Below are 11483 nucleotides of genomic sequence, written 5' to 3'. Positions count from 1 at the left end.
TGGCCACGAAGGACTGGAAGCGTCTTTCGGTGTTTCGTATGTATTGAAGGACTGCCGTACTGTCTGCCCAACCTAGCAAGGTGCGTATTGCAAATGGCTCTCCGTCTTTCCCGGTTCTTACTTCTAATGGTGCTAGTGCTTGTGGTACGTCTAGACCTATCAGGAGATCCACTCTTTTCGGTGCTTGGCGTAGCGCAGTACCTCGTAGGTGTTCCCACATGGTGACATCTTGGGTGTCTGCGACCGACGATTTCAGGGAAGACGGTAGATTCTTAACAATGATGACCTTGGGGATAATGATGGATTGGCTCTTTCTGACTCCTACGCTAGCCACTCTCACACTGATTTCTTCGGTGTTTACACTATTACTTTCTTTCATGATTGTGCCAATGGAGAGGGAAACTGGCCTTCCCTCTGCCTGCAGCCGGTAAGCTAGACTACGCGTGCAATATGATCGGTTGCTGCCTGAATCCAAGAGAGCTCCGGTGACTACTGCTTCTTTCGCCTCTAGGTTCTTTTCTTCCACCCTGACTTTCACTATTGGAAGTGCGACTCTGCTGGAACTTTGTAGTCACAACTCACAATCGTTGGGTTCTTCACGCCGATCATCCATTCCATTGTTGGTTATGGTTTTCCCTGACCCATTTATGCGGATTTCTTTTCCCCATGGTGCTTGTACCGGCTTCGACCTTCCATGATATAGCTCTACTAAATGCCGATTCCGGTGGTGGCATAATAGCCTTACGTTGACTCATTCTAGGTCGCTTGTGGTCAGGTGCTATGTCTATTTGGTAGGCGTCCCCTGTGGTAGCTCTCTTCACCCTTTGGAGGCTAGTCTGGTGTTCTCCCTTCTCAACTTCGCCCCGTTGCACCTTGTCATTGCTCGTCAGAGCTCCCGTGAAGTTCAGGAGCCTCGAGTGTACTCCAGAGCAGCCATCGATACCACATACCATCTTCTGGCTGCACTCTTTTATCCGGTGATTATGACGCAGGCAGGCATAGCAGCGACGTTGTTCCCTTACAAGGGAAGTTCGCTTTCCTGTGGACATGCTGAGGAATGTCCGGCACATCCGAAGAAGGTTATCTCCACGGCATAGCGAGCAGCGTTCATCGTCCATTTCTCTGGTTGTCTTTATTCCTGATGTCACCAGACCCACAAGTCTCTTCCTCGACGAGGATTGACGTGAGTCTGCATAAATTCTGCTTGGTTCTTCCTGTCCTCGTCCCTTTGTGACCTCCTCCGCCTTGTCGACCATATCCATTGTGAATTCCAACATCCACTCGATCCCAGGAAGCTTTCCCCACTTCCTTTTGTATTTATGCTCCTTGTCCACGTAGTCGTCCCTCATCTTTCCCTTGAACCTCTCAGCTAACGTGCTTATTGATTCATACGTGTCAATCTGACGGAGTTCTCCCAAGACCTTCAAGTTCCTCACGCAATTCCCCAGTTCGTCTGAGAACTGTTGGAGGCCCTTTGCGTCACTTAGTCTCACAGTTGGACCTCGCAGGGCCTTCTTTATTAGCTGGCAAACGTAAGTGTGCTTATTGCCGTGACGTTTCTCTACTATGTCCAAAGCTTCCTTGTACCCGGCTTTGGGATCTTGAATTTGCAGACATCCCCACAAAGCGTCCTTAGCGGGCCCAGCGTAGGCAGCGAGAAGTGTCTCTAATTTCAAGGTATCAGGTATCTGCGCCATCCCAACGTGTCGCTGAAAGACTCGCTTGAACTCCCAGTATTCACTACAAGTTCCTCCGCTGAACTTCGGCGTTGGCCTTTGGGAGAACCTCATATTCTCTAGCAGTTCTCTCACCCAAACCTCGGACCTCGGTGGGTCGTCCCTTTTGTCTTTCATCAAAGGTAGTGGTTTCGGCGAACTAGCTTGATGTTCGGAAGTACTTCCGCGCTCCCCCTGGTGAGATGTTCCCGGCTCTGCGGTTAAGGTGAGCACCGGGAGTCCTCTTGGAGTATATAACGTTTCTTCGTTAGTTTCAATTACAGAGGAAAGTTTAGTCTCTGGTGGTGATAACACCTTTCCGCGATCTTCTGTGCTGCCCTTGCCTTGTAGTTGATTCATACCTTCGGTGACGTTTTGCATCATCGCTGTCATGTGAGCGAACATTTGCTGCATTTGTTGGTATTGCTCACATAATTGTCCTTCGATTCCTTTGACAGGTGGTTCCTTTCTCTTCTCGGGAGACAGGTTTACGGTAGACGGGTTTATCTCACGCTGCCTTGGCGAGGTGGGTGAGACATCGGTCTCTATGTCCACAGTGTCTCCTTGTTCTACGCCGGACACGCTCCCCACTTCTGACTTATTCTCTTTCCCGTCCATGACTGCCCGAACAGCAAGCGTAATCTGTCTTGCTTGATAAGTGTATGCAGTAACGCTTAGTATCAGGTGCCCACGATCGCAGATATCACACAATTGGAGTTGATGTCACACAGACGCGTGCCATGCGCACGAGTGATGTCACACACGAGCGAAGTCCCTCTAAACACGTGACGAGCAATACCCACGAGTGATGTCACACAAACACGACCACAGTGATGTCACACGGTCCCTCAAGCACGTGACGTGCAATACGCACGAGTGATGTCACACAAACACGACCACAGTGATGTCACACGGTCCCTCAAACACGTGACGTGCAATACGCACGAGTGATGTCACACAAACACTACCACAGTGATGTCACACGGTCCCTCAAACACGTGACGTGCAATACGCACGAGCGATGTCACACAAACACGACCACAGTGATGTCACGCACGAGCGACGATGTCACACTAACATGGCCACAGTGATGTCACACACGAGCGATGTCCCTCAAACACGTGACGTGCAATACGCACGAGTGATGTCACATAAACATGACTACAGTGATGTCACACACCAGCTACGATGTCACACTAACACAACCACAGAGATCCACAATCAATGTAGGGACTCGTTACACAACTGATGTCACAAACACTACTGCGGCGCCCTTACTTGTACAACGTTACGGCTTGTCACAACCTTCGTTGTTATTTCTTAATTACACACACACATACTTATATATACATATATACATACATGTACATATAACCTGAATGTTGAACACACTTAACCCACAAATCCCTTTCATTTATGTATTTCTTCATGGTTCCTTATCATCATTGTTTGATATACTATGGTGTCACTGGTATAGGAAGATCAGCTGTTAGTTATAATCACTTGCGTGCGTGTCCGAGCGAACGCTAACTACCAGTCCGCCCAGACCAAACATTACGACACTGTCCGGGTGTTCTGAAACCTTAGCTCACTAGGTGCGCGGCCTCCCTGTTCGGAAATGAACGCTCACAGCCCCGTACGCGCAGACCGAAGCTTTACGACACTGTCCAGGTATTTAAGACACTTCACTCAAACACAGAGCACTCGCTATCCCTGCCTCGCTGCTGACGACGCACGTGATCCACCCACTGTGGGTGGGTGGGTGATCCACCCACTATGGGTGGGTGGGCGATAGACGAGCCTATGCTCTCCCATGCTGAACTCCGGCGTTGGTCCTTCGACAGTCCTCCCGTATACGTTTTGACTGTTAACGCTCATAGGAGCGTTATTGGTTTGTTGCTGGAGAAATAAACCCTCAACGTTGACGCGTACCATATAATTCGGTCAAAACCTGTTAAAGAACATTTCTCATATAACAAATGCTGTTATCTCAGGACACATATTATGAAATACAATCAATATACAGTACATAGCCTGTTAACATCTTAAATATAACTCGCATGTTATAACTATTGATACAGGAGACAATTGGTATAATATGATCAAATTGCAGTACACAAATATACTTATTAAAGTTATTTAGAGTTTCTTAGCAGATTCTAATACTTCACGATCACTCACGTTTTAGGGTCTAGTGGTCTGAACCAACGTGTTGTCTGTCCTGTAGAAATCAGTAGACTACCCTCGAGGGCAATCTCAGCCCGGAGGCGAGGGCCATATGTTTTCGTATTGAAACACCTCAGCAGATTGGTCAGCAAATTCGTTGTCAACACTATATCTCTTATCTCACACCCCCTCTCTCTCTCTCTCTCGCCTAGTTTATCTTATTATGGTTATCCCTCTCTTTCTCTCTCTTCTAGCTTATCTTACTGTGGCGGTAACAAAAACAGACATTTCAATGGGTATGTGCTGTATCAATCCAAATGTAACTAATTGGACTAAAAAAATGTGACTTTGAAAGAGGAGGTTAGTGACTGTGATCCCTTAATTTTCTGGACAAACAAGGTGTCTCCAGTTAGTTGCCCTTATCTGCACTAAATCACATCGCATATCCTCATAGTGTTTGACTCCGATTACTTCTGTGTGACTACTTCCTCCACCATGAATTTAAAGATGAAAAATTCTGCTCCACCAACACCATCTATTCCAAAGTTCATGAAATTGACAAGAAACACAAAGTATAACTTCTCACACTAATGATGAGTAATCAGTTAATGAATGGCACATGCCAAGACTTGCAGTGTTTTATTGTGTTACAGAGAATTAGTTATTGTTGTTTCTTTATCCCCCAGGGTCCTTCCTCAACAAAAAAGGAATAAATGGCTACTTTTGATCTGACTGTACATACTATTATTAAATTGTAAATAAACCTCGTAGCAACTTGCCCCGTGAAGCCCTAAGCCATCTGGGATTACTAAGCAATTTAAGGAATTCAATAAGTATCCTAAAGAACATGAGGAATAAGTGTAATTATTCTATATGGGTGTTTATTATACGAATAATATTGTGCTATGCATATAATATAACAATATATCCGGCCGCATGTAACCAGAAAAGTTTATATTTGCGGTCGACATGACGGCATCAAAATATGTGAAGAACGGCCAGCTAAGTTGACGAGGTAAGATAAGGTTGTTTGAACACGATGCAACAAACATCTAATCTGGTACTCTCGGTAAGACAAGGAGACATGATATAAGAGCATAAAATGTCTTAACGATTACATTCACAATTAACAGTCTGTTTGTTTTGTTTTTTGTTTTGTTTTTTTCTCATTTGCCTCAAATCTTTTCTTTTTAAGCAGACGAGGGCAGTCACTGGCAGCCATATATTGGTGACACACAGCTGTCGAGCTCCTGCACCTGCTGGTTAATATCCAGAAACACTCACAAAAGTGCAGAGTCATTATTGGAGTTTCGTAGAAATAATAAACATTGCATCAGATAACACTGAAACGAGGAGATCACAGTGTTGTTAATGTTTGGGTCAACCTACTGTTGTCAGCAGATTTGTGCACTGTACTGTACTGTACTGTACTGTACTGTACTGTACTGTCCAAAGCTCACTAACACTCACATAAAGGAACTTGTAGAAGCAGCTTTTGCTAAATTTGATCTAGATTTCACAAAAATTACGGAGGATATTGTCTCGAATTTTATGTTTTAGAAAGCATTTTTTTTTCTTTTTTTCTTTTTTCTTTTTTTTACGGGATTAGCCCACCCGAGTACAGGGCCTGGGGGGCGAAAATATAATAATAATAATAATAATAATAATAATAATAATAATAATAATAATAATAATAATAATAATAATAATAATAATAATAATAATAATAATAATAATAATAATAATAATAATAATAATAATAATAATAATAATAATAATAATAATAATAATAAATAAAAATTATAACCATAAATAAGTTGAATGCGAAACATAATTTTATATTACATTCATATTTATTGTCACCCATTGGGTTACTTCATTTTTGTTTCTGTATACCAGTACTTGTGTGAATACTGTAGAGTGTAGATATTTTAGTTCATATTTCTAAATACCTAAATTCATGTTATATTTTCCTGAATTTAATACTGTGGGATGGCTGATGTCTTGTTTTTAATGTGACCGGTTACTGTATAAAGGAGCTGACCCCTGAGTTAGAGGAACAGTAGAATATATTTAGGTCGAGGTGGGTAGGGTACTCTACGGGGTTACTCTGCCATCTTTAACTTATACGAACTCTCCCATTGGTTTCCGTATGCATCACACTGTACGCTACACATTAATGTCGCTTAGTGTGTTTGAAAAATTATTCAATTTTAAACTTAAATGAAATGCAATTTGATATTACAAAGGAGCTGGAACCACGAGAAACACAAACTTGGAAAGTTATTATTATGAACTGAAACCAAAATAAACATGATAATTATGTCTTTTAAAGCGAAATTTCGATATTTTGGTGATTCTGTTATTGATTTAATGTAATATAGTGTGTGTGGGTGTGTGAGTGTGTGTGTGTGTCCTAACCAAAACTAACCTATAACAAAATTAATTTAACCTTCCTACAACATAACCAACTTTAACCAAACCTAATCTAACCTAAACTAACCTACCCATATCATAATGTAACAACCTATCCTATCCTAGCCCAAATGTAACTTGACCTAACCTACCCCAAGCCTTACTTAATCTAATCTATCCCTAAATGAATAAAACCTAACCTAACCTATCCCTTACTATAATTTAATAAACTTGTTGACTTTATGATGGAAATTCGTACCCGGTTCTTGATTTGGTTTTGGGATTTCATGCGGCACTACTTAACGATGCCTAATGATATAGCGCCTTTAGATAGTGCCTCTTAAAATCCGAGTAGTGATTTGACAGATGCCTCTGATCATATATTCCCGCGATTTCATCCACTGACGAACTCTCCCTCGTAAACCATCCCATAGTGCACCGTGTCTCGTATTTATTTTTCAATTATGACGTCATAGAGGATTAGAGTTACCAGAAAGATATTTTGTAAAAATAACATTGAGGGTTTTATTGAGATTTATCTCGTCCACGTTTCCAATGTGGATCTACTTGATATATATATATATATATATATATATATATATATATATATATATATATATATATATATATATATATATATATATATATATATGTGTGTGTTTTGAAGCCGGATTTGGTAAAACGTTACTCTGACCACCTACGTGATACGGGTAGTCCCCATTTATTTATTTATTTATTTATTTACTTATTTATTTATTTATTTATTTATTTATTTATTTATTTATTTATTTATTTATTTATGTGCGTGCGTGTCTGTGTGTGTGTGTTGTGTTCCTCTCTTTCCCTCTTGTCCCTAAGTAAAACCTCTCTGGAGTCAGAAAATATAGGTATATTTATTATTTTTTCAATTATTTAGGATGAAAGTAATAACTAATGTAATGGAAGCAGTAGGTAGTTGGCAGCTACCAAACAGGGAGGTACTACCGCCTGGGAAGATATTGGAAGCATAATGTAATGTTTAATGGTAGACCCTGCTGCCATATGGCATCACGAATATTGTGACCAAGTCCCAGGTTGCTGATAGGACTTTCTGCCTCGTTTACACACAATTGCAGGGTCTCAATTGTTTCTCTTACTATTGACAACACAACATATATACAGTATATTGTTTCTCACTTGTGATCGTTTTTCATTTTTGTATTTCTTTATGGTTCTTTATTTTTATAATTGTTATTATCATTATTATTATTATTATTATTATTATTATTATTATTATTATTATTATTATTATTATTATTATTATTATTGTTATTATTATTATATTTTCTCTCCCAGGGCCCGATGTGGATCAGTGACCTGTGTCCGAGTGGGCTGAATCTCCGTAAAAAAATAAAGTAAATAAATAAATAAAATAAAATAAAATATATACAGTATACTGTATATGGTTGATGGCGGACGAGAGTTTGTTTTTTTTCCAACAATTTCACCTTGCGGCAGGGAGAGAAGGCTTCAGGTGACGGTATAACCTTAATCATTTCAATGAGGCAACCATTCCACCAGCCACTCGGTCAACTAGTGAGTGCACCACAAAAAAAGAATCACAGTTTTCGCCAGCATAATGAACATGGATGAGTAACAAGACAAAATGTAAATAACACCTATAAGATGACTTACCTGGTATCTGTCGAGGGCGATGGCGGTGATGGAGATGGTGGAGACGAAAATGGAGGTGGCCTGCAGAGTGCCCACCAGTTTGCAGAGGAAAGGGTGGTCACCGAGAGGCCAGTACTGCGACAGGAGCTCCACCAAGGTGAGGGGCATGGTGACCAGACACAGGAGGAGGTCTGAAATGGCCAGGTTGATGATGAACACATTGCGCGCCGTCCTCATAGCGGGCTTTCTAATGACGGCAACGACGACGAGGGAGTTCCCCGTCGAGCCTAGGACGATGAGTAGACTGTAGACGACGATGAGGGCGTAGTAGGCCCCGTCGTTCACCCGCCTATTTCGCTGGAACTTGTTGATTAGGTCGATGTTAAGGCCCTCTGACACGTTGAATAGCCAGGAGAAGTTGTGCGCCAAGTTGGTGAGATTATTGTCGAAGTTTGCTAGCGTTAGGAAGTCGAGGCTACTAATCTCTGGCGACCCAAAGCCATCCGAGGGCAGCTCCTGGCTCGCCACTGAGATATCTGGACCCTGATCCATGGCTGCTGCTACAAACTGTTGATCGCTTTCGTACTGTTAGTTTTACTGTAGCCGGAGGTCCTGGGAGCGTAAGAGCGTGATACTACTCCCTCATCAGCTGTTACACTCTAGTTTTTGTTGGTGTTGCACATTCAGTAGTTGTGGGAAGCATATTCTAGCTCCCATTACGTAATCGTTTGCTGTGAGAAACGTGTTTTGCTTGACTACGAAGAACTGATCACATGTGAGAGACACATTTTAGCTAAACACATTCTAGCTAATACAACTTACTTTTCAGCTCCGCGAAACTCCTACCATTAGCTATGATGTCAATCCTTGGTAATACTCCCCTGTACTGGGATTCTGGTCCTGACAGAGTGGGATATTTTCAGTTTTATGGGAAACTTGCTTTTCTCGTGTGATGCACCAGAGACCTGTTTATTTTACCTTGACGTATCGACGCATTGTTTACCTTGACGTTAACCTTGACGTATCGACGCGCTGTTTACGTAGGGGACTCAATAACGTCTTCAGGTTATATTAGTTTATGTTGTCTATACTTTTCACTGTCTGGGAAGCCATCCTTGTATATATACATGTGTGTGTGCCTGTGTGTTTTGCCTGTAAATACAAGAAAGAAAACACATTTTTACGCCAATACACGAGACACACTCACTAGAATACTAATACTGCTCTAAAAATACCTACTTTTTACTGGTATATTTTCAGATATCATCGTAATAACGTAATAATAATAATAATGAGAAGAAGAATTTCATTTTTTCCGTAGATTTACACCAGGTTCTCATAATGCAATATAAAACCCAATTTAGCCATTTAAACCTGTAATATCAAAAAACATATTGCTTACCTAACCAAACCTAACCTAACCTAACCTAACCTAAACAAAAGATAACTTAACCTAACGAAGTAGTCAATGGTGCCGATATGAAATGTTAACCCTTTACCATCATTAGTGAACGAAATAACAAACCCGGAAATAAGGAACAGAATAGATTAAGCAAACACCCAATCGCTATGAGTTACGACTGTGTGAAGACATTCCTTGTTGTTAATGGTTGTTTGCTATATCAAATGGCCTCGTTAGTACTTTGATGTGTGTGTGTGTGTGTGTGTGTGTGTGTGTGTGTGTATCGATAAATAGAAAAATAAATATCCATGAACATAAATAGTATATGAGAGAAGTAGGATAAATAGACAGATTGGAAAACAAAATATGAAAAACTCGGGAATCGGTAAAAGCAAGAATTCTAGACAGATAAACGAACAGAGAACAGGTAAAGGGTAGATTACGAGATAAACCAATAAAATCAAATACTTGTCCCAGTTGGAGAGTGACCATCCATCACCATTACTGGATGAGCTGCCATAACCAAGAACCATCACACTACACTACACAGCCTGTGAGATTTGTTTTATTTTGGGACAATATATTGTACCTCCTAAAAAGATAATGTCAGACCTACACCAGCTGTTCACCTATGTCATTATACACCTCACAAACATAACAACACGTTATACCTATTACAAATCTATAATGTCAAAAACTTTATACACTGTCACACACTGTGGGGGGCCTTTGGCTTTTTAAAAACACAACCCCTGATTACTGCACAAAAGAGAGTTGTACGGACAATGACGTACTTGAAAAAAAAATGATTATACTGACAAACAATTTGCTAAATTGAAAAAGCAAAATTCTAGGATATTAACACCTACTGCTGTGCCCTATTTATTTACAAATCTGTCAATCATTTGCTTGACAATAATTATTTCCAGTTCCGGAATAATCAGAGATACAAATTAAGACATCCAGAGCTACTAAGACCATAATACTTCCTTGAGATAAATGTACAGAATATAACAGGTGCCTTCAAGAGAGCTCAGGCTCTCAACTGGCTCAGCCATGTTATCGACTCTGTATCTGTGTTCTTCTGGATTAATAAACTGTTTTAATATCAATTTAAATTTAATATCAATATATATATATATTTTTTTTGTCTCAAGCACCAAACTAAATTTGACATAATACCTATACCAAGGTTTTATATAAATATACAAATTATATGTCATTATAAACTAAAGGGGGCGTCGGTGGGTAGAGCGGAACCGCTCTTGCCTAGCAAGGGAGATGTCAAGGGTTCGATTCCCGGGCCGGTGGAAAGTTGTTTGGACACACTTCCCAGCCTCCCTTGGTCCTTGGTCCTTGTTCACCCTGCTGTAAATCGAAAGTTGCGAATTCGTATTCAGGGACAAGTTGTTGGAGCTTCCAATAACGTGATGATATAAACCATTGACCCTTCAGGCTTCTACGCCCTTGACTCTTCAGGCTTCTAGGCCCTGGACTCTTCAAGCTTCTACGCCCTGGACTTTTCAGGCTTCTACGCCCTTAACTAATGAGACATAAAGGCGAGCATGAACTTAGCATGCTTCCTGCTGGGGGCTGTAAACGCTTCTGCTCTTCACCTTACACAAGGATGTAGGGGAGTGCCCCCCCCCCCCAAAAAAAAGAAAAAAAAAATTGTAAACTAACTTTTAAACACGCACATACACCATTTGCTTAGCAAACTCTGTGACATTGAGTGTTTATATCAACAAATGTATCCGATGAAGCTAAAAAAATTAAAAGTTTTTTTATAATCAATCTGAATATTTCATGATCGGTTTCAATCAGTCTTTCTTGGCTGGAGCGTCTGAGCAATAACCTCGCTTCTCCTGTCATTTTATTGTCAACGAAACAGAAAACACTATTTGCCGTGTAATTTGCTGAAATCACTTCTACAGTACGTGTCCTATGGGGAGACGGTGACGGAGGGAGGAACAGTAGAGGGTGGTAGTGGTGGTGGGATGAATACGCCATGTAAAATGAAAGTAGCAGCACATTCTGAAGCCGTTACCTTTCTCTCGAGTACCTACCTACCTGGTGGTCTTGTGTGCTAAGGTACATCAGCCAGTTCCAACTGCTTTAGACGATACAGTTAG

General features: G+C 40.9%; 1 protein-coding gene across 1 annotated transcript; it reads right to left on the bottom strand.

Moving 5' to 3' along the window:
* Positions 1 to 4707: 4707 nt before the first annotated feature.
* On the bottom strand, positions 4708 to 9095 carry LOC121867098 (neuropeptide F receptor-like). Its single transcript, XM_042366855.1, has 2 exons — positions 7971 to 9095; positions 4708 to 4719 (listed from the first exon to the last, which is right to left on the bottom strand). Exons 1-2 carry the CDS (start codon positions 8499 to 8501, stop codon positions 4708 to 4710), a joined length of 543 nt encoding a protein of 180 aa, XP_042222789.1. The 5' UTR covers positions 8502 to 9095.
* Between the last annotated feature and the right edge of the window lie 2388 nt (positions 9096 to 11483).

The sequence above is a fragment of the Homarus americanus genome, unplaced genomic scaffold, assembly GCF_018991925.1.
Source record: "Homarus americanus isolate GMGI-L3 unplaced genomic scaffold, GMGI_Hamer_2.0 scaffold6317, whole genome shotgun sequence".
Taxonomy (NCBI): Eukaryota; Metazoa; Arthropoda; class Malacostraca; order Decapoda; family Nephropidae; genus Homarus; species Homarus americanus.
Note: the sequence above shows the minus strand (reverse complement) of the source record. Positions and strands in the feature narration are given on the sequence as shown.